Source organism: Panthera uncia, chromosome B4 (genome assembly GCF_023721935.1).
Source record: "Panthera uncia isolate 11264 chromosome B4, Puncia_PCG_1.0, whole genome shotgun sequence".
Taxonomy (NCBI): Eukaryota; Metazoa; Chordata; class Mammalia; order Carnivora; family Felidae; genus Panthera; species Panthera uncia.
The window spans coordinates 93,996,538-94,021,153 of NC_064809.1; the positions used below are offsets into that span (position 1 = coordinate 93,996,538).

Below are 24,616 nucleotides of genomic sequence, written 5' to 3' on the forward strand. Positions count from 1 at the left end.
TGAAAAGTCTTTACCAAAACTCTTTGTTTCTCCTCCTTGTTACACAACTGACATATAGTCATTGTAGAAAATTTTTTTAAAAAATGGATAAGTAAGGAAAATAATATAAAGATCATTTGTAATATCAGACCAGTGATAACCACCATTAACATTTAGTATAAAGCCTTCTTGTTTTTCCAAAGTCATTTTGGCATGTCAAGTAAGAGCTTGGTAAAGGGAGTCTTGGCTTTGGAAAAGGAGCAATGAGGTGTTCACCCATTTATCAAACACTTGTGCTGTCAGGAGAGACTGTATCTTTTACATCTACACAAGAAAGAATAAATTGGAATTGCTCTGGAGATACAGGGCTTATGACTTTTCACTCAGGTACACTGCAAAGTGGTCCAGTGAACATCATATGTAGCTAATGAGTTTCGTTTGCTTTTCCTTTTTCTTTCATTTTGGAGAAAAAAGTTAGCAGATGCCACTTTTTTTTTTTAAATTAAAAATTGGTTTCCGTACATATTTTAATTTTCTATTTTCTAATTTTGCATTAGCTTGTCGTTATTGGTGAGTACTACTTTTATCTAATCGATATCCACCCCTCCTATTGTTCTCTTTCTGGGTAAAGTCATAAGTATCCTTCCCCATAGCACTTGATCTGATTCTTTATTAAAAAATTTTTTTATTTTAGGGGCGCCTGGGTGGCTCAGTCGGTTAAGCGTCCGACTTTGGCTCAGGTCATGATCTCACAGTTTGTGAGTTCGAGCCCCGCATCGGGCTCTGTGCTGACAGCTCAGAGCCTGGAGCCTGCTTCAGATTCTGTGTCTCCCTCTCTCTCTCTGACCCTCCCCCACTCGTGCTCTGTCTCTCTCTGTCTCAAAAATAAATAAACGTTAAAAAAAAATTAAAAAAAAATTTTTTATTTTAATGTTTATTTATTTTTGAGAGAGAGAGACAGAGCACGAGTGGGGGAGGGGCAGAGAGAGAGGGTGACACAGAATCTGAAGCAGGCTCCAGGCTCTGAGCTGTCAGCACAGAGCCCAATGTGGGGCTCGAACCCACAAGCTGAGAGATCATGACCTGAGCTGCAGTCAGATGCTTAACTGACCGAGCCACCCAGGCGCCCCTCTTCATCTTTAAAATGAGAATAATGATAATATCATTGAGTCTTGCAGAGCTATTGTGGACTAATGAGATAATGCATTGTAAACCTGCTTAGTACAGTGCTAAGAGTTTGATAAAAGCTAGCTAGTGTATTTGACGTGACTGTACTCTTAGCTGTCAAGGTGGCCACATCAGTAAGACTCAAGGGCAGGGAAGGCCCCTGTGTGACCTTGGGTAATTTTCTTTCAACAATTCAGTTTTCCCTTCTGAAATGCAGACTATGCAGTTTATGTTACAAAGGGGTTTTAGACAGAGATAGCATGCTACTTTGCAATGTGAAGTGTTTTAACCATAAATAATAAAGGTATGGCCTCCCCTAAAAGATGTCAAGCTTCTCCCTGGAGATGGAGGAGACCTCCCCAGAGTTAATAGCACACCTCCCCTGAGTGAACACAGAGAGAGGCAAGTTGCAGGAAACAGCTTTGGAAAACAATGAATAAATATTGTTTGTGCTGGTGAGAGCGCATGAAATATGAATTCCTGACTAAACTTTGCAAGCAGATTAGGAGTGATGCTGTTCATTGATACATGCAGCTCTCCCTTAATAACTAAAGAAAGCAATAAATTTGGGGTTTCACATCTCGGCTGCTCTTCCTCCTTATGAGTTCAAGTTTCTGAGAATTCAAGCCAGGTGTGTGGAGTTTGGCTGTAAGCTGGCTGCATTAACATAAGAGTATGCAAAGAAGCTATTGGAAGAGTTCCAAAAGATGTTGTTTGCTCCAGTTTTGATGCATTTTGGATGTGTCTGTTTGTACACAGGGGTCCTATGTTGGTGTCTAACTAGCAAGGTTTAAAAGTTCTCTGTAGTAACACATGGGGAGATACCGTAAATTGGCATACTTTAGAAACATTTAGATGTTCAGTGCTCACAAAAACGTTTTTGGGGCTGTTCACCCTTTCCTCTCTTAACACTAATGAAGAAGACTTAGCTCTTCAAGATAAAAACCAAAGCTATAATTGGTGAGAAAAGGGGCATTGGATTCTGCTTCCTTGTGAGGGTGTTTTATCAAAGGCGTGAACTTGCTGTGTCCCTACTAAATATCTTCTCCACAACTCTGATAGAATCAATTGTGGCCCACTCATTTATTTATTGGTAAACATTTACTGAACATCTTTTATATGTTCAGGCAGTGGGAATTCAACTGTGAAGCTGGTAGACAGGATCCTGCTTCTTGGGGACTATTTCTAGTGAGGGGTACACATAAGTGAATAGGGATTTAAATATAACTTGGTAAATGCAAAGTTAGGGAAAGGAGGGCACTTAGGTCAGGTTCAGGATGATCAGAGGTGATTTTGATGAAGTGGGGAGACTTTTCCCAGCAGTCAGATTGTTAATTTTTTATTTGCTGTTACATATGCTTACTGATAGAATAGGTGTTAATACTTTAGGAAACTTTTGCATCTCAATAGATTGTTTGCATATCAGAAAGCTCCTTTGATTGAGTTTCAGGAACTGTTGACCTGTAATTAAGCTCATAATCACCTATGCAGAAGGTAATTTCTCTGTAGAAATGACTCTGTAGAATCAGAGGCCTGAGATGGGATGAGTCAGCCATGAAGATATCTGTGATCTTAATCGCCTCAGAACAGAGGACCTTCATCTGAGTTACAGCTCTTGCTGTAATTGCTTGAGCATTTGATGTGTGCTTCTTCATTTGGGTCCCATGATGGCACTTCAAGGTAGGTGAGACTCATATTATCATCCCCTAACAAAGTCTCCGGTGTCCACAGAGTGCTGATTACACAATTGGTGCTCAATAGAAATTTGGTGAGGAAAGGAATCCCCATTATATAGATGAATACAGGGAGATTCAGACAAGTGAAATGACTTGTCCAAGACCATACAGTAAAATAGTGGCAGGGACTGAACTATTAGATTTTCTCGGTCCTAATCTAGTACACCAGACCATTTCTCAGGAGTTTAGGATGTCAGAGCAAAGAGTGACGAGGTGAAGCAGGAGAGATATGCACTCAGTGTCCTGGAAGCAAATTATTGTCACAGATGCAGGATTCAGGCTAATGTCTGAACCTGGGGGAGGTTTCAGGCTAATGTCTGAACCTGGGGGAGGTGGAGTTATACACACACACACATATACACACATATACATACATACATATGTGTGTGTATGTGTGTATGTGTATACACATACTCACATACACATCTTACACCTTGCTTAAATTTAAAAAAAAAAGTGCATTAACACATGAACATCCAGATTCCTAGCTTCTCTTAAAAAGACCAGTGTCTCTGGGAGTCAGACTGCCTTTACCTAAGGAGACAACTGGCCAGAGTTTAGTTATTGTTCTGTTAGAAGGGGTCCATGATCCTGAATGGAGAAGACATATTTCATCTTCAGTCTCCTGCCTGTCCCCCCTTTATTGTTCAGGGGAATCTGCTGATTAGAGGAAGGGAGAGAGAACTGAGGGATTGGTGCTCTAGGCTTGATATGTTTTATTTCCTAGCCAAAATTTATTGTGGTCCCAGGTCTCCTGAGCTGGGCTAATTGCAGCGCTCTTTCCCACTTGCAAGACTCAGAAGACGTGGCTTCCTTTAATGACTGGTTTCTAGTGCGTGCTCCTCTCTGGCTCCTGATGGGCCTGTGCTGTGTTACTTGGCTGATCCTGGGGCCACAAAGGAATAAAGGCACTTAGCCCAGTGCAAGCTGTGGAAGGATGGCTGCGGGCAAGCTAGACAGACCCCTGTATTTCTTGGCACACGCCAAGCCCAGCTATTAAGAATATGACGTGAGCATCAATTCTAGGGACCTGTAGCGTTCAGTCGCAGAGAAGAGGGGGCAAACAGTGTGATACAGTGCAGACATCATAGATTTTGGGGGTTAGGCATAACCAATTCCAATCCAGCTCTATCACCCCTACACTTGCCCAAGTTACTGAGCCTAAGTCTCAGTTTCCCCAGCTGTAAAATGGGAGGATTTAGCACTGGCATATAGTAATAATTCAATAAATGTTAGCGATTCATTTTATTTATTTTATGGATAACTTAAGACTCAGAGAGGCTAAACAACTTTCCTAAGGTCAGGTAAATGGCAGAGCCTACCCTTGAACCCTGATCTTACACTCCAAAGTCAAAGTGCTATCCTATTATATTACTGTTGCAGTGCCTGCCTCTTAGAGGTATTGTGAGCATGATGTAAAGTGCTTAGCACTGTAGTGGAGAGTAGGTTTCAGTAAGGCAGTGGTTATTAGTAGAGGTAGGGGAGCTCAATTGAGCTGAAATGCTATCTGGAGGTTCAATTACCTATAGACCCTCATTGTGACAGGGACCCCAGTTCACAGGTAAATCTTCTCAGCCCCATTTACACATATAGATGGTTAGTGTCGACTCTGAGTGTGAGAGATGATGATGGTAGGGCTGATGGTTAGTGACTAGAAAAGAAACATGACTTCATTAATAAAAACTTAAGATAGAAGACTGCTTGGTGTAATGGAGTGGTAAGAATGGCTTTCCCCACTAAACATACCTTTCTCATCAGTTTTCAGGTGTATAATTGTCTCCAGGATTCTTGGTCTTGCCTGGAAAGAAATAGGTGAGCAAGTGCAAGCTCTTTAGCCCTAATGTCTGGGAGGGTGTTGCTTTTAGTAATGCAGGGATAAAAATAAAACGACCCTCTAAAGGCAGTGGTGACTGCCCACAGCTTACTTGGGAGTCAGTAAAAACCTCATTTTTCATACTAGCCTCTGAGAGCTGACCTTTAAAATCACCACATCTGGGGAGAATGTGTGATTTGATGCAGAACATTTTAGGACATGCCAAAGGATGAATGGCTGAGAATGTGCTCATCAGTTTTCTTCTCCTTCAAGGAGCTCAGAATTGCTTAGGTTATAAAAGTCAGTTCTTGGGCACTTCAAACCTACAGCATTTGCTTAAGTAGGTCTTCTGTGCAAAGTAGATTAAGCACATATATAAATGGGATGCTGATCCACCTACCTGCAATGAAATGGGGTGTGTGTGTGTGTGTGTGTGTCCTCAGGGTGAAGTTTAACCATTTCAAGGTAGCTAGTTACATAATAAGTCAGTAAAGGGTTGTTTGGAAAAAGATGAAATTGCTTTAGAAAGAGAACCAAACAATGTGAATTGCTTTGTTATGAAGATGCTTTATCGAGACTCTTGTACTACATCTAGGGTCCAATGAGTAATACTACTGAACATAAAACCAGCTTTTGATTTGTGAAACTCAAAATAGCTGTAGATCCAGAGGGCTTCATTAAAAAGAAGCCTATTTGTATGCATAATACCTTTGAAAGAGCCAGAGAATTTTGTGGAAAACAGCATTGGATGGGTGGTCATCTCACAAAATCATCTTCAGGAGAAAATAGCATCTGTTGGATCTCATGTGTCATCATCTGCTCAGTGAAGGTCTGGGCAGTGATGCCAACAGAAATTCCTTGTGGTTGCTAATTCTGAGCAGTCTGGGCTGTGAGGCACTTCAGGGTCTGGATCTATCACACTTAAACTCCTTCACACCCTGACAATGCACAGTTAGCATTTTTCCCTGGCTAGTCTCCAGTTGCCTACAAGTTTCAGACCTGGCAAACTGAAAAAATCTCCCCCCAACATTTTTGATGAGGATCCAGAGGTCAGAATCAGTGGACCTTCAGAGTTACTGCTTGTGATGAAATAGGCCAGGGGCCACTGAACCACAAGACTACTGAACTTCTGCAGGAAGTAACTGCCAATCAATCTTTGAAGGCCTGACAGTAGGATGGCTCCTCCCTCCCTCAATGGCTTGGAGGACCATTGGCTGTTGTTGAAGAGATGTCAAGGGACAGATCTATTTCTGAAGCTGTAGGTGAAAACTGATTGGATTTCTACTGTAGGAGGGTTTTCATCTTTACAGAAAAGTCTATAATATTGGAATATTTGCTGAAGGTAGTAGTTATTGATCTGGAAGACTGGCATTGATCTGTTGCTTGGCCCACTGGAAAACTCTCCTTGCTTTCCCCTTTCCTCCCTCCTTCAGTATTTGCTGAGCACCTGCTGCATGTCAGCTGGGTGCTGGAGACCAGATATTAAACAACAAGAACAACCCAAACAAGTCAGACCCTGTCAGAGTTACCTGAAATTAGGGAGCTCAGAGCCTGGTGGAGACGACAGACAAGACTGGCAATATCCACATGGATCCAGAAGTGCTCTACCAGGAGAGAGGAGAGAGCCACCTTAAGCTGGCAAACCAGTAGGAATTGGCAAAGGAGCTGGACAAGGACAAGGGCATTCCATGCAGAGGGAAGGTCATATGCAAAGGCCTAGATGGGAAGCTGAAGAGAGCATGGCAGTCTGCACAGTTGCCAATAGTTCCCTGAGGAGTGGACGATGGGGAGGCAGAGGGTTGAGAGATAAGGCAGGGACTAGGACACGGAGGGTCTTTTCTGCCATACAGAGAAGTGTGGGCCTTCACTTTAGGGCAGTGGGATGGTGAAGGTCTGTAATTGGGCCAGCACATGGCCATTGTGACCTGGAGCCTAGCCCTGGGGATGGAGTGTCTTAGAGTGAATTTTGTCAGGGTTTCAGGGGTGGGCAAACTGCTTGGGTGGCTCTCCTGCTGACTGCAAGCTGATCACTACTGTTAGTTCATCATAGTTCTTTTTTCTATTTCTTCCTTTTTTAATAATAAAAAAAATAGCTAGGCATGTGGGTGACTCAATTGGTTGAGCGTCTGACTTCAGCTCAGGTCATGATCTCATGATTCTTGAGTTTGAGCCCCGTATCGTTCTCTGTGCTGACAGCTCAGAGCCTGGAGCCTGCTTTGGAGTCTGTGTCTCCCTCTCTCTCTGCCCCTCCCCGCACTCATGCTCTGCCTCACTGTCTCAAAGATGGATAATAAAACATTAAAAAAATTTTTTTGGGGGGCGCCTGGGTGGCTCAGTCGGTTAAACGTCCGACTTCGGCTCAGGTCATGATCTCACGGTTTGTGAGTTCGAGCCCCGCGTCGGGCTCTGTGCTGACAGCTCAGAGCTTGGAGCCTGCTTCACATTCTGCGACTCCCTCTCTCTCTGCCCCTTCCCTGCTCATGCTCTGTCACTCTCTGTCTCAAAAATAAATAAACACTAAAAAAAAATTTTTTTTAATAAAAATAAAAAAATTTTTTTAAAAAGATTAAAAAATACCATTAAATCCTGACATAAAAACTAGTAAATGTTAAATGATAAGTCAGGTGGCCTTTCTTTGAAAATGCTCACAGATAAGCTGGAGGAGGGACAGTAAAACTGAAATGGCCAGAGGGCTCTGAAACAAAATCATCCATTTGTTCTTGGAAGCAACCAAAAAAATATAGGAAGCAATAGTTAAGAGACACACAGAAAAATCCCAACCAAAGCAGTGCTGCTGAAAATCGCCTATGTCAATGTATTCTTCAATAAAAGTTGTTTTCTGCTGACGCTTTTTTTCCCCCTACGGATGTTCCTCTTATATTTGATGATCAATTTTCCACAAGGTTTGCTGTAATGTTTCCTCAGAGCTTAGGTTTTTACATTTTAATTCATTCGATGGCCATTCTTAGCCTAAGACAATATATGCTGTTTCCACAATTCAGGATCATCGTCTTCTAGCTGACAAGACATTACTCAAATCCCAACCCTCCTCTTTTTCTCTACTTGTTTTTGTCTGTCTTGGTTTGACGCGAATGGCTGGCAAAAGCGGTGGTCTCTACCGGTTGAAGTGGAGCCTGTGATCTGGTACATTCGATCATTTGACTTACCTCTACCTTCCTTTGATGCTCATTTGGGGTTCCCAGAAGTCACCCTCCTCATGCAGGCCCCTGAAGTTACTCTTTCCACTTACGTCCCCTCTTCCCATTAATCCTTCTTCTAAGGGCCCATTAATCCTTAAAAGCCTAACACAAACTTCATATTCTTTGTGTTCGAGACAGATAAGCACACTGCAATTTCAAGACAGAGTGTTTGTGGGAAGATAAAAACTGCAGTTTATTATTATTATTTTTGTATTAATCTTGTCTCCCCAGTCATATTTAACAATTCTCTTTAAAAATTTTTGAACGTTTATTTATTTATTTTTGAGAGAGGTGGTGGGCCGGGTGGGGGGGGGGGCAGTGGAGAGAATCCCAAGCAGGCTTCATGCTGCCAGCTCAGTGCCTGATGTGAGGGGTGAACTGTGATATCATGATTTGAGCCAAAATCAAAAGTCGGATGCTCAATCAACTGAGCCACCCAGGCACTCCCACATTCCACATGTCTTGAGCATAGAGACCACATCTTTACCTACTTTTGTAATCTCAGCTGGAGTTCAGCACTATGCAATTTAGTAAATATAAATTGATAAAATGTGTTTTGATTAAGTTGCGACTTGGCAAGAGCTATACTGATTTTCATTTAGAGGCTCATGCTGAAATATGAGTGTAGAAATCTAGGTGTAGCTACCATCACATGAGGCATTTGGACACTAGTACTTGGAATCTATACAGAGACCGGCCCCTGAATGTGTGAACACATGAGCAGCAGCTTCGTTTTGCCAGTGGAGGCTTTCAGATGTGGTGTGAGTGGCCTGTGGTTACACAACATCTGTAGCCCCAAGACTGCAGGAGACCAATGGATCTGGCTCTAAGTTTCTCACATTTCTTACACTCTTATTGTATCCAAGGCTAGCTTGGGCCAAAATAACAAAGCATGCAAAACCCCCTTTTCTGCTGTCTCTTGAAATCGGGTCCCTGAGAACTTCCCCCATCAGGAACACTTGCTCTGGAGACAAAGCATTGGGGTAGTCACTGCATCCTGGTGTGGTGTGGCTTTATGTGCTACTCTTGGGAGTACTTGTAGATCAAATGGTCAAAGGAACAATAACAAAAATTGATGTCTGGTGATTGGGGGACATTTCAGGGGCATGAGACTCTTCCAGGGCTTAAACAGTACAGTCACCATTTTTACTTTTTATTTCTGATGGTGATTTGTTTGCCTTAACATTTCTATCCAAAAGCTTCCTGCAAATCAGGAAACAACAGATGCTGGAGAGGATGTGGAGAAACGGGAACCTTCTTGCACTGTTGGTGGGAATGCAAACTGGTGCAGCCGCTCTGGAAAACAGTGTGGAGTTTCCTCAAAAAATTAAAAGCAGAACTACCCTATGACCCAGCAATAGCACTGCTAGGAATCTACCCAAAGGATATAGGAGTGCTGATGCATAAGGGCATATGTACCCCAATATTTATAGCAGCACTTTCAATAATAGCCAAATTATGGAAAGACCCTAAATGTCCATCAACTGATGAATGGATAAAGATGTGGTTTATATGTACAATGGAATACTATTTGACAATGAGAAAGAATGAAATCTGGCCACTTGTAGCAACCTGGATGGAACTGGAGGGTATTATGCTAAGTGAAATAAGCCAGTCAGAGAAAGACAGATACCACATGTTTTCATTCATATGTGGATCTTGAGAAACTTAACAGAAGACCATGGGGTAGGGGAAGGGGAAGAAATTACAGAGAGGGAGGGAGGCAAACCATAAGAGACTCTTAAATACTGAGAACAAACTGAGGGTTAATGGCGGGTGGGGGAGAGGGGAAAGTGGGTGATGGGCACTGAGGAGGGCACTTGTTGGGATGAGCACTGGGTGTTGTATGGAAGCCAATATGACAATAAATTATATTAAGAAAAACCTTCCTGGTTAGCTATCAAAGCTCACTCCTGTTCCAGTCCTATTGTCATTTGCAATTTAATGGAGATTAAGGGAATTTGGGCCAAAGGAGAGAAGATACCTGCTGCTTGTAAACTGAAATGATGTAGCTAAAATTCAAACCCCAGTAGCTGGGGATGGGCAGTAGAGGGGTGAGTGGGAGGGGATCTGGGACAGTTCCACCTTTCAACAATTCTTCGAGTATATATTCTGACATGCTACTTGTTCGAACTAGGATGGAAAGATGTTAGAGAAAACGCTGTGAAAGCAGGGCCGTGAGACACAGAGCCCCTTTTAAGTTTTTCTTTTATTTTTTTGCACTTATCAAAGTACAGACTCTGATGTTAGAACATCTTTGAGTAGCATTCTTCCTTTGCCCATTTGATATGATCTAGGCACCAAATAGAACAGATGCTTGTAGCACTTGTAGTGGGGAACTGTGTTCTGGGGGTCCCAGTTTTACAAGCATGGGGTCTTATTTGCTAGATTATGAGGAAGTAGTGGTGGGAGGGTGTGGAGGTTGGAACCTGGATGGGGCTTGGGCAGCGTGGTGGTGGCAGGGACTTGGGGAGTGTGGGATTATAGCTATATACCCATTCTGGAAGGATTTCATTATTTCAGCAACAGGAACTGACTGATAGTGGCCCTACGTTTGTAAGTGAACTTACTGATGAGGAAAGAACACTGGATTTGAAGTTATGACATGAGCTTGACTCCTAGCTCTGCCTGCTATGAGTTGTAGAATCTGGGAAAGTCACTTTATTATTGAGTCTCCGTCTTCCTATCTATAAAATGGAAATGTGTAGTAATGACTGCTCTATATCCAGTTAGTGGTAAGATAGCAAGTCTGTAGTCAGGTGACATCCCTGAGAATACATTTCTTTCTTTCTTTCTTTCTTTCTTTCTTTCTTTCTTTCTTTCTTTCTTTCCTTCTTTCTTTCTCTCTCTTTTTTTATTTCTTTTTTTTTTTAATTTTTTTTAACGTTTATTTATTTTTGAGACAGAGAGAGACAGAGCATGAATGGGGGAGGGTCACAGAGAGAGGGAGACACAGAATCCGAAACAGGCTCCAGGCTCTGAGCTGTCAGCACAGAGCCCGACGCGGGGCTCAAACTCACGGACCGCGAGATCATGACCTGAGCCAAAGTCGGACGCTTAACCGACTGAGCCACCCAGGCGCCCCTTTTTTTATTTCTTTAAAAAAAATTTTTTTAACATTTATTCATTTCTGAGAGACAGTGTGAGTGGGGGAGGGGCAGAGAGAGAAGGAGACACAGAATCCGAAGCAGGTTCCAGGCTCCAAGACGTCAGTGCGGAGTCCGACTCGGGCTGGAACTCACGGACTGCGAGATCATGATCTGAGCCGAAGTTGGCCACTTAACCGACTGAGCCACCCTGGTGCCCCGAGAATACTTTTTTATTTTTATTTTATTTAAAAAAATTTTTTTTTTTTACGTTTATTTTTGAGACAGAGAGAGACAGAGCATGAACGGGGGAGGGTCAGAGAGAGGGAGACACAGAATCTGAAACAGGCTCCAGGCTCTGAGCAGTCAGCACAGAGCCCGACGTGGGGCTTGAACCCACGGACAGTGAGATCGTGACCTGAGCCGAAGTCGGACGCTTAGCCGACTGAGCCGCCCAGGAGCCCTGAGAATACTTTTTTAAACTGAGGCATCTTCCGGCTGATTTTCCCTTTTATCTTGATGTTCTAACATCATTGTTGAATTGTTTAGCGATAACCTCAGGTGTGGAGGTGTTTAGATTTGTATGCTCAAGTATGAAATTTTATATTTCTGTGTTTTTGAGTTGTTAGGTCTGAATTTTTTATGTCTTTTTCATCCCCCTCTTAGGTTAGGGTATGGGCTTCAAGCTACATGAGTAAACTTTAGACCATGTACAAGATAACGATAAGTGAGATCTCAGTGAGGACCTGAGACTCTTTTATATGTAAAGTAAATCAAATTTAGCATATACCTTTTTGTTACATTTAGCACATCTCAGGACTTTTCTAAACTGTCTTTGCTAGCCTCTTTCTTTGTGCCCATGTCCTGGAAGTGTGGATAGTGGAATTCTAGATGTGGCATGCTGTATGTGACTAGTTTAAAATATATACTACCTGTGTGTAAAGATCAAATATGTAGTGGAGGTGGCAGAGAGAACATTCCGCTTACTCCTCCCTTCAGTCAATTATTAAGTGATATGTGTAAGCCACCTTCCTGGAGAAAGTGAAAGACACCCAGGCTTCTTCCGGGATGTTTGTGTGTACCCTTTAATGCAATTTAAGAATATAGAAGGACTCTCAGAAAGAGGTTATATAGTTATTTCAAGGCATCCAGGGAGTAGGAGGAAGAGGGAGGCAAAAGGACCCTTTAAAAGGGAAATTGGAAGAGTAAATTTCTTTTCCATCACAAGTTCTTTGAAAAAAGTTGTATTTCTCTTTAACTGGAGTGTGTGCCTTAGCCAAAGCTTCAGGTACCTAACACCAAACAGAACAAAGATGTTGCACCGTGTTTTCATAAGTCACCAGGGGGACCAGTGTATATTTTGTTGGTTTGTTGAGTGTCTGTGGCCTTGGTTCCCTCAAGCTCGCCCCGCAGCCCATTTGGCTGACCAGAACGGTTGCGAGGGTGGTGTACTAGCAGTAGTGATCTGAAGATGGCAGCATTGGGCGACCTATCTCCTTTTCCTAAGCACACACCCCGCCTGGCACATCCAGGAGCTGCCTTCCACGGCAGTGTTTGCATTTCAGCTTGTCACTCAGACTTTTTTCTGCTTAATGACTGTATGTATGTAAATGATTCTGCTTTTCTTCTGTGGAAGAAGTCTGATCTATCATTCCTGTTTTGGTTTTTCAGTTAATGATTATATGTAATTATATTCAAATAAAATATTTATAAATAATTACATATAATTAGTGGTATGTAAAATGTGGAATTCATGAACATCAGCTCTGATGAAAGGTACCCTTTAATTTGGGAGGTGATTGTCTTCGTTTTATTTGTTTCTGTTTAAAAGACATCAGTGGCCAAGAACCTGCAGTCCTCTTTTACAGGTGTTCTTATGATGTTCAGGGTGTTTTGTTTTTTGTTTTTTTTGGCTAATAGGTAGGATATTTGTTTGGTAGATCTCTAGGGAATATATTATAGATCCACATCTGGAGAGAGTACTGTGGAGAACAAATTATGTTTTCTTAAAATTTTGGGAAGCAATTAGTTACCCTTGAGTTCTGAAAGGTCTCCAGGGGTCATCCAGTTCAACTCTAAGCAGGCTTTGCATTTAAAACCAGACAGAAGAAATGTGCAGCTGTCCCCCTTCCCTGTCAGTGATCATGCCCGGGGCACTCTGTCTTGTGAGATCTCCACGGGTATTGAAAACAGAAAGAGAAAAATTGTCCTGAGCAAGTCCATAATTCAAATTTTGCCATCACCTGAAGTTCTGGTGCATTTTACCATTTTCTTTTTATCTGTTAGCCACACATGGAGCTGCAAATGGAAAATGGTCTTAAAGTAAAAAAAAATCCAATTTTCTGGAGAGAAAAGGCTGTAGAAGTAGCATAGAGGCTTTCCTTGGTTGGGGACAGCAGGAAACCAAGGGAAAAGGTAGATAGCGAATGAGCAGATGGAGCTACGTAAGGTCAGAGTTTCTGGAAGGACTCCCAGACGAGGTATGGGGCCAGGGAGCATTCTGAGCGATGGGAAGGAGGATGCACAGTGACTCTTTCCTTTGAGCTTGCCCTGATTCTAAGAGCACATGGACCAAAGGACACACTGGTAGATTTAGCTTTGAACCTTTAGTTGAGTTGATGCAGACCTTTTAATTCCTGCCTTAGAATAGGATGGGATGCCAAATCTATGTGAAGACCTTGTGAATGGCACACCAGATTTTCTCAGCACCCCCTCCCACCCCCCACCCCCAGCCTGTTTTGATTTAGGTCATTTTGTATGCACTGATATAGCATAAGAAAATTAAAAATGCTCTTAACAGACTGACCTAAATGCTCCTATAGCTGGCTCCATATGTGTATGTTGGAGGCTTTTGAACATGACAGCTCTCTCTCTCTCTCTCTTTTACACACTCTTCTGTATTCAATACTAAGGCTCCAAGGATTTTACATCATGTGCTATAAACGCAATACAAATTAGAGAAATCAGCCAAAGACACACTAAGAAGATACCATGAGATTCTAGTTTTCCACTTTTAGACTTTAATTTCTCCATTTTTGGTTGTAAGGGGGAATCATGCATCTATTAATCTTTTACCTAAAAACTTTAAAATGTGACTTGTCGAGCTCTTTGAAATTTGGAGCTCTAGATCTCTTAAATGTGACCATCTAGACTGGTCCTGGGTAAATCACTTTATCTCCTTAAACTTGAGTTTTCCTTTGGGTGAAACAACGCTGAACCTGCAGGACTCTTATTCTACAACTGTACAATCACTTCTCTTCATTGTGCCCAGGATTGTACGAAATCTTTTGGAGGACAGACTTGAGGGCTGTCTTTTAGCATTTGATCAGATCTCTTATTTTGGCTCTTCTCCTGAGGTCTCTGTGATACTGATTTCTCCCAATCCCCTGCCCCTGCTGGCTCAAGTCGTATTCTGAGTCACCCACCTCCCTTGCTCTTTGGCTGCCTCTGCCTCCTAACTGGTCTCTCTGCTTCCACCCCTGCCCCGCTGACAGTCTGTTCTTTACCCAGCACCAGCACGATCTTTTGAGACTAGATTAGAACATGTCTAGCTCTTGCCTGAAATCCCTCCAATGACTTCCCACCGCCCTTGGAAATACAAATCCGTTCCTGCCTTTGCACCTACTTCCTCTGCTGGGAGTGCTCTTTCCCTAAGATCTTTGCACAAAAGGCTGCTTTTCAAGTGGGTTGCAGCTTAAATATCACTCCCTCAGAGAGGCCTTCCCTGGCCACTTCATCTAAAATAGCCATCTCTTCTGCTTAATACCTGACACATTACATGGATTTATTACATATATAGCATATTCTGCCTGGAATTATCCTGTCTATCGATTTTTGTTGTTAAATCTCATCCTGGCAACAAATAGGCTTCACGGGATCAGGGACTTTGTTGCCTTGTTCATTGCATATCCTTAGCAACTAAAGCAGATTCTGGAATATAACAGGTGTTCAAGGAGTGTTTGTAGAATGGATGAATGAATGAGTGAATGAATGAAAGAATGAATGTCATGGGCAGAAGAACTACATGCCAGAGAGGTTATAGTCATATAGCTAAATAGAAGCAGGGCCAAGACTAGAACTCAGGTCCCTTCATGTGTTTCTTTCTTCCAGGTCATGCGGCCATACAGCAAGCCTGACTTAGAGATAATTCTCTCATTCGTTATTTACTCACTACATATTTATTGAGCTCTTATGTTTCAGACACTATTCTGTATCAGTGGTTCTCAAGCAGAAGTGATGTTGGTCCCTTGGGAACATTCTTCAATGTCTAGAGATGTTTTTAGCTGTTACAAGTGGGGTGGGTGTGCTAGTGACATCTAGTCTGTAGAGGTCAGGAATGTTATCGTCTATATGTTGTATAATGCACAGGATAGCCTCCCACAACAAAGAATTAGCCGGCCTGAAGTGTCAACAGTGCTGCAATTGGGACCCTGTTCCAGATGAGCAGATACTTACTCTCATGGAGTTTATAGTTCAGAGTGGGGAGACAGATGACAGTGTATATCATACATAAAGAAATTAAAGGCCATGTCAAAAAGGTGGTATGATGGGAAAGAAAGTAAGTCAGAACAGAGTGAGAAGGAGGGCTGGTGGGCATTGTGGGTGATGAGGGGAGGAAGGACTACAATTTTACCCTTTTGGGGAGGTGAATCAGGGAAGGAAGTTTTGCCTTGGGAGGTTTAGCTCCACGATTTCCAATGACCAGTGCTTTGGGTTCAGCCCATTGAACTTCACAGGTCATCCTCACGTTTAAAAAACACAAAACCCTTCTGAACAAAGGGACATCTTAACTTCCAAATGAAAATAGAGCACGCTGTTGTGGGCTAGAAATAATTATTATTTTCCACCCCTTTTCAGGGGTGTTTAAATTCTCTTTCTCAACACTGTCAGTGCTCTATCATCACGAATGCAGGGCAGTGTTAATTTGATGCAATGTGTATTGCTCATTGTCAACTTCTCACTTTTCTCCCAGAGCAAAAATAGTGTGATTTCAGCTTCTCTCAAGAGCATCGAGAGATTTTTTGGTTGCTCAGAGGTTTCTGTCTGTCTAGGCTGGTTTCTTTCTTTTTTTTTTTTTTTAATTTTTTTTTAACGTTTTATTTATTTTTGAGACAGGGAGAGACAGAGCATGAACAGGGGAGGGTCAGAGAGAGGGAGACACAGAATCTGAAACAGGCTCCAGGCTCTGAGCTGTCAGCACAGAGCCCGACGCGGGGCTCGAACTCACGGACCGTGAGATCATGACCTGAGCCAAAGTCGGCCGCTTAACCAACTGAGCCACCCAGGCGCCCCTAGGCTGGTTTCTTAAACTCAACAGAAACAACTGTAGATTTTAATGTCTTGGGAAAGCTGTAGTAGTTGATGCTGGTAAAATTCAGGTCAGTGAAATGGTTCTTACTATATATGTTTTTATATATGTGTATATACACACATACATGTATCTACACACACATACATGTGTCTATGTGTAGCATACATAGATATAGACTTAAGATCTCACTGAAAAAGTCAGCCTAAAATTGTGGTTTTGGTAATTTGGTAGGCGTGTACTTGCTCTTTTGGTCTTGCTCTTGTTTTTGTACCACAGTTCTTTACCAAACATTGGCACCTAGTAGGTACTCCACAAATGTTTGTTGAATGAATAAACAAACTGCAAAAATCAGTTTGAGATTACTGGATTCCAAGTTATTTTTCTACATTTGCATGAACTTATTTATGTCAACTGAAACACAACTTGGCAAATACAGAAGCATATTCTTACGCTGGTATGACTGTGGCATAATCATTCATTTCTAAATCTGTAGTTTTTTTTTTTAATTTTTAAAATTATTGCCAAGGATATGAGTTGACTTATGGGGTTTCTGAATCCACCAAGCACAAGACTCTTAGTAATTAATACATTTTCTGTATACCTTTAACCTAGGGAGGGATTATTAATCAAGAGAATACATTTCAACAAGCATCTTAATTCAAAGGTATTTACATTGACAGTATTGAAGATATTATGCCCAGTGCACCTTTTTATTTTGGGTGCCATTTATTCTATAGAAGGACTGTGTTGACTAGTTCACTGGATGTGTGTCCATGGTTTTTTTTTTTTTCCCTCATTTTTTTTCTTTCAGTGCTATTTCTTCACAATTGAGTTTGGCCTCTGCAAGCAAGAAGGGCAACTACGGGCATATGGAGCAGGACTACTTTCCTCCATTGGAGAATTGAAGGTATGAAGCTGTGAATGAAAATATCCTTCCTGAGCAAACTGGTTCAAGGTCATGGAAAATATTGATTTGTTTGTCTGAGCAGTTCTACTCATAGGTACGTCATAAATATTTGATACAGGGGATGTGGCACCTCAGATGTGGGTGCTGACCTAACTTTTTGCACTTCTGAAAATGGGTCATGCCTTTCTAGGTGTGTGGTGTGGCTCAGATGTACGAGCAGCCATGTGCACAGATCAACGGGAATGGCAAACGTATGCTCGAGTGTTGAGTAACATACGACTGGCCTAAATTTAGTACTGAAAAGTGGGCAGCAAGTTAGCAGTGATCGCTTCATTGAAATTTCCTTATAAGGATAGCTTGGCTATTCTCATTTCTGTTATCCCCATGGCTCCCATGGACTCCCTAGAATTTCCTTTCCAAGGGGAATTTGAGATTATGTTAGCTTCTGTGAAATTAATGTGTATTAAAACGTTTGTGGACATATACAATTTGGGGGAAAAAAGCTGAAATATACCTATGTTCAGAGAGGTAGCTAATATGTGTAGTGATGCTTAGGGAATGCTATTTTTTTGCCTTAAAATATAGTAAAATGGTCATTTATTCAGAAATGTTCGGGACTGGATCATCTGATCATTTAAATCTTTTGGTTACTTAAGAAGTGCTGTCTATACCACTGGGGGACAGCAAGGTTTGATGAATTTAGAATGCAGTGTGATGTATAATCTGGAAGTGGTACTGAAAATAATTTAATCTTTCTTTGATTATCCAGAGTAAGATTGGGATTATCGACTATTTTAGGGTTTTTATTTGGGGTATTGATTATCCCTAGAGTCGAGTAATGATTATTGGAACGTCTTGGTTGTTTATATTCTTGAAAGATATAATTTTCCTGTACTTTTATTAAGTCTGTTTGCTTTATGGTGCCATTTATTCATTAATTCATTCCTCAAACATTTGATTGAACACCTACTATGTACCATGTACTGTGCCAGTCTCTAGGGAAATAAATAATGAAGGAGGAGGAGGAGGAGCAGGAGAAAGAGAAGGAGAAAGTAGAAAGAAGAAAGAAAGAAGAAGCAGAAAACAGCTACCTCAGACACTTAAATAGACCTAATTAGTATTGTAGGTGCTTTAAACATATTAACCCACTTAATTCTCATAACAATCCAATGAGGTAAACAGTGTTATTATCACATATGAGAAAACTGAGCCATAAAGACATTAAGGAACTTCCCCGAGGTGACACAGCTAATAAGTGTTGGAGCTGGACCCACGTCCAGTGGACTAGGCTCCAGGATTCCAGCCAGTAACCAGTAGGCTGTCCCACCTGGGATCCCTGTTATCAGAGAATTTACTTTCTAGTGCAAGGGGGTAAGCAGCCAATCTGCTAATGCAAACTGTGACCAGTGTGCCTGGCACTTACTAGGCGGTGCCTGGGAAGGCTCCTGATGAGGGCCTTGCTGCCCAAGCGGATTCTTGAGGAGTGGAAAGGATGAATAAGGGGAGGATGAGATGCAGGAAATAGTCCGGACAGCATTGTGTGCTCTCATCAAATCCTGGCCCATTTAGGAAGCTGCCTGAGGCTCTGCATGGCTGGAGTAGTTGATAACATTTAACATGACAAAAGCCTGATGTAATGTGGTAATTTATTTTTTTTAAATGAAATCCTCAGCCACAAAAAAAGCATTTCAGTGCCATGACCAAAGCCCACAGCAATAGCATGATGTCCTATCCCTGTAAGACCCATGCCTTCTGTGGAGTGCTTCTTGATTTCCATGAGAAAAGAATTAGAAAACGATGTGGCTCTTGAGCTACATCTATTTACATTCTCCTCAGAAAGTTTATAAGTGATGCCAGACACAAAAGAAACAAATCTCTCTCATTGCCCCAACTTTCGACAGGGCCCTCTAATCAGGTTAATAGGGCATGTGTAGGCAGCATTGGGGTGAATCTGTTGTTTTTGTTGCTTTTGGTGTGGACGGAAAAGTCTAGAAATGGAAATCAGCCAGGATGTGTATACCGAAGGGCATTGTCTGCCGTGAATCTGGTTCTGGTCCATCACCTCTGGTCATTAGCATTCTTCCATTCTCAAATTTCTACACTCCACCATCCCAGTGATTGCTACTTTGGACCATTCTTACAATTCAGAAATTCTTTCTCCGAGAAGTATCTTCTGATTGTTCACAGAGAATACATAACACAGGATGCTTTCCATATCCCCACCCCTCCCCTCATCTCTGCCCCACTCTGTGCGAATGTCCGGAACCCTCACACAGCTTCTGAGTACTTCTGGCTAACTGTCGTTTGTGGGGACAGATGATAGTCCTGAACCCGGGGAGGGCGGGGGATCACTTTATTGATAGCATCGCAATAATTCCTGTGTCAAACGCATTTATGATTTTGAATGCAGTTACCTTTTGCGGTAAAGTCTTTCTTGTTGTTTTAAACTGCAGCCCAAATGTAGGTCCCAGCTAAGTTGTCGGAGGTTTGGGTGCAGTCTTTGTCACTTTTACATAAATATTCGTCTTCTCTCCTTGAACAAAATACATTTTAAAATTTGTTCTGTAAAAGGCTAAAATTTCTTGGGTGTAGATGTTGCATTACAGCGCCGGTCAAGGACTCCCAAGTGGTGTATCTCTAGCTCAGAGGATATCTTTCATTTTTGCCTCTTATTTTTTCGATGATTACAATGCTTATTTTTTGACAGCCTTTGAAGACAGAAACAAAATAAATAAGGAAAAGCTTGTAAAAGCTGTATGTGAGAACCACAAAGACTTCTTTTTTAACCTCATCAGTGGTTGTTCCCTCTCTTACCTGCTCTGTGATGTACTTTCAGGAATTCCAAAAGTGTGTCTGGGTAGGGTTTTCCATATCTTCCTCACTCTGGGTGGCAGTTAATAAGGAGATAAATCATCTGGAAATCTGACTTTAATTTAATTTAATTTAATTTTTTTAAATTTACATCTAAGTTAGCATATAGTGCAACAATGATTTCAGGAGTAGATTCCTTAGTGCCCCTTACCCATTTAGCCCATCCCCCCTCCCACAACCCCTCCAGTAACCCTCTGTGTGTTCTCCATATTTATGAGTCTCTTATGTTTTGTCCCCCTCTCTGTTCTTATATTATTTTTTCTTCCCTTCCCTTATGTTCATCTGTTTTGTCTCTTAAAGTCCTCATATGAGTGAAGTCATATGATATTTGTCTTTCTCTGACTAATTTCACTTAGCATAATACCCTCAAGTTCCGTCCATGTAGTTGCAAATGGCAAGATTTCATTCTTTTTGATTGCTGAGTAATACTCCATTATGTGTGTGGAGATATATATATATATATATATATATATACACATATATATATACACCACATCTTCTTTATCCATTCATCCATCAATGGACATTTGGGCTCTTTCCATACATTGGCTATTGTTGATGGTGCTGCTATAAACATTGGGGTGCATGTGTCCCTTTGAAACAGCACACCTGTATCCCTTGGATAAATACCTAGTAGTGCAGTTGCTGGGTTGTAGGTAGTTCTGTTTTTAGTTTTTTGAGGAACCTCCATACTCTTTTCCAGAGTGGCTGCACCAGTTTGCATTCCCACCAGCAGGGCAAAAGAAATCCTCTTTCTGCACATCCTCGCTAACATCTGTTGTTGCCTGAGTTGTGAGTGTTTGCCATTCTGACTGGTGTAAGGTGGTATCTCATTGTGGTTTTGATTCGTATTTCCCTAGTGATGAGTGATGTTGAGCATTTTTCATGTGTCAGTTGGCCATCTGGATGTCTTCTTTGGAGAAGTGTCTATTCATGTCTTTTGCCCATTTCTTCACTGGATTATTTGTTTTTTGGGTGTTGAGTTTGATAAGTTCTTTATAGATTTTGGATACTAACTAGCCCTTTATCTGATGTTTAATCATTTGCAAATATCTTCTCCCATTCTGTTGGTTGCCTTTTAGTTTTGCTGATTGTTTCTTTCGCTGTGCAGAAGCTTTTTATTTTGATGAGGTCCTAGTAGTTCATTTTTGCTTTTATTTCCCTTGCCTCTGGAGACATGTTGAGTAAGAAGTTGTTGAGGCCAAGATCAAAGAGGTTTTTGCCTGCTTTCTCCTCGAGGATTTTGATGGCTTCCTGTCTTACATTGAGGTCTTTCATCCATTTTGAGTTTATTTCTGTGTATGGTGTAAGAAAGTGGTCCAGGTTCATTTTTCTGCATGTGGCTGTCCAGTTTTCCCAACACCACTTGCTGAAGAGACTGTCTTTATTCCATTGAATATTCTTTCCTTCTTTGTCAAAGATTAGTTGGCCATACGTTTGTGGGTCCATTTCTGGGTTCTTCATTCTGTTCCATTGATATGAGTGTCTGTTCTTGTGCCAGTACCATACTGTCTTGATGATTACAGCTTTGTAATACAGCTTGAAGTCTGTGTATTGCTTTTTAAAGTAAATGTTTATTGATTTATTTGGAGAGAGAGAGAGAACAGCGGAGGGTGGAGAAAGAGAGAGAGAGAGAGAGAGAGAGGGAGGGAAGGAGTGGGAGGTAGAGAGAGAGAGAGAGAGAATCCTAAGCAGGCTCTGCACTGTCACTGTAGAGCTCAGCATGAGGCTCCATTTTTACTAACGGTGCTGGTTTCAGGAAAAGGAAGGGCCTGGGACTGGAGGTGTGAGCCATCTGAGCAGGGGAAAGGTGGGAGAAGTCTGGAGCCATTAGCACTAACTCTAGTCACAGACAAATCGAAGAGATTGTTTGAAGCGGGAATTTGTTCCTTGCCCCTACAGGAACTTATTCAAACCAATGAAACTTTCAACATCACTGAAAAAAAAAAAAAAAAAAGGTGTGATGCTGTTATCACCCAGTTGAGCAATAGGGATGTTGGTGGCACTTTGTACTTGGTTAGCAGGAGAAACATTTGGGGAAATTTAAAAAAATATATGCATACATGCATATCTACATATACAGAAGTATATATTTGCTGTTCAGATGCGGGGAGGAAGGAGAAGATGATTGCAGTGTGAGTGTAAGAGTGTTTGCAAATTCTTATTCAGAATCTAGGGCCCAAACTACCTCTAAACCTGATTTCACACTTGAGTTTTTTCCCAACTTAAACCAGTCCTAATATAGAGGGTGAGGATCACAGGATTTATGTGGAGAATAGTTGAGATAATAACCCTGTGCCTGCAAAGGCAGGTGGCTGGGAGGAAGGAAGATTTTAAATTGGTGAACTTGGGGCAGGCACTATTGTGGTCTAAAACCTGGAAGCCTCATAGCTAGGGCCGTGTTTCCTTGTCTATGGGTTCTGGACCCAGCGGGGAGAAGAGCTGTATCAATGGTGGCAGGTGTGGCTGAATGCCTGTGTACACCGACATCATCTCCACACTGAGGTGGCAATAATAACTCAGCATACGGTGCTTCCCATGTGCCAGGCACAACCCTGGGGGGGTAGATACTATTAGTAGTCCCATTTTTCAGAAGGATACTGGAATAGGCTTCCAGAGGTGTAATAACTTGCCCAAAGTCACATAGAAACTTTAGGTAATAATTAGGTTCTAGGCAACTTGATGTGGAAAAAGAGTTTTTGTATTTAAAAGGGTGTAATGGCAAATAAGTCTTCATCTGTGCACTGAAGGATTGTGTTGGGAAGTGTGGGAAGGCCATGCCTAGGCCATGGGAAAGGTTGCTATGGTCAATTTGTGCTGCCTGGGAAGAGGGGGGAGATGACAGGGAGTGCAGTGTACCTGCAGGCCCTTTAAATTTTTTAAAAAATTTATTTTAGAGAGAGAGAGAGAGAGCATGTGATGGAGGAGAGGGGCAGAGGGACAGGGGATAGAGACAGTTTTAAGCAGGCTCCACGCTCAGTGTGGAGCCCATTGTAGGGCTTGATCCCACAACCATGAGATCATAACCTGAGCCTAAATCAAGAGTCGGACATTCAACTGACTGAGCCACCCAGGCACCCCTGTAGGACCTTTTAAAATAATATTGTGAGGAGAACTTTAGAATTCATGTGGATCAATCTTTTCAGTTTTATCAAAGAGGACACCCTGTCCCGATGGAGAAGTCTGACTCATTCGATATCATGCCTCTGGGACAACTGTGTTTAGGACCCAGGACTTGTAGCTCCCAGTCCTGCACACTTGTCTTTAGCACTGTTGGTAAATACAGAACAATCCTTCTAGACAGCATTTAGATGAGAGCAGCTGATTCTTAAGTACTCTTGCACTTTTAAAATGGCTTAAGACAAAAAGACTGTCAGCCACATTCTCTCAGCCTTATAAAGCCTCTGTCTGCCAAAGTCAGATAAATTCTTGCAGACCTCAGGATATCAGACTGTTAACGCTTTGGGAAGGATTCGCCACAAAGTCCCCGGGGACATCAAGTAGTGTGACTCCATGTTTACAGAGAATCCACTCTGGACATAGTGGGGAAGCATGGAGGCTGCTCCTTCACATGGAGGCAGCTTAGAGATAGACGTGGACAGGAGCTGAGAATCAAACTCAGTAGTGCTCCACTCCATGGGGCGTCAGTGGAGACATGGATGCTATTTCATAGACTTTGGGCCACATTCTAGTATTCAGAAACAGGAACCTCATAGGCTGCATGGATGTTCCTGGCAGTCATCCCACAGGTAAATGAGACCACTTACAGGTGTGAGCATCACCTCGTTTTTGGCCTCACCCACTGGTTGCCCCCAAACTCCAGGCTCTTATCATTCTCCAGGCGGCTAATCTTTGGGTACCACTATCACCCCCATAATTGTTAATAGCCAAGGAGCAGGACTGGTCCCATACCCCATGGATGGAGAGGTCCCCAGTAGGTAATTAGCATATTGGACACAGCAGGCCCCTGAGGATAGACTGCATTGTTGATAGCTTAAAATAATCAGCTCCCAGTTTTTCCTTTGATTGTTACATTAGGCAAATGTGATGTGTCTTGCCTAATGGTCTTTGCCTCAAGTTTTCTTCTGTGAATCCATTCACTTTACTTGAAGTCTGGGGCACAGCGCTCTGCCTTCTGGCCTTTTTCTTGGTTTACTCTCCTCCCCTTTACTAGTTATAATAACTAAATGGGCTCATCTGAGTATCCAGTGGAATTGTCACATGATAATTCTTTCTAAAACTCCACCGATTTCAGTCTGTGTTATTGTATACACACATTCTGGAGGCCTCCTTTACACATGGTGGCTGCTGGGTTGCTAATGGCCTACCAAAGCCTTTTAAACCCAAGCAGATGAGTTTCGTCTCCTTCTTGTGCTTGTATTGACCCAATGAAAAGTCTTGGGCTCAGCAGGGATGCCCTGCCTGAGGGAGCAGAGGTTTAACTGTTTTCATGGTCTGTTTGGCTACCACTCCCCTCATGCCCCTGATTGTGAGCATGAGAACATGGAAAGATCAAGGACACTGAATCTGTCACTGTGCTTCCTTA

General features: G+C 42.1%; 1 protein-coding gene across 2 annotated transcripts in view; it reads left to right on the forward strand.

The window, feature by feature from the left end:
• The window catches only part of TPH2 (tryptophan hydroxylase 2), a 103,626-nt gene that overhangs the window by 76,716 nt on the left and 2,294 nt on the right, over positions 1-24,616 (forward strand). For both annotated transcript variants that reach the window (XM_049625983.1, XM_049625984.1), the window contains exon 9: positions 17,104-17,199. In XM_049625983.1, coding sequence (XP_049481940.1) covers positions 17,104-17,199 — 96 coding nt within the window. The remainder of the gene's footprint in view (positions 1-17,103; positions 17,200-24,616) is intronic.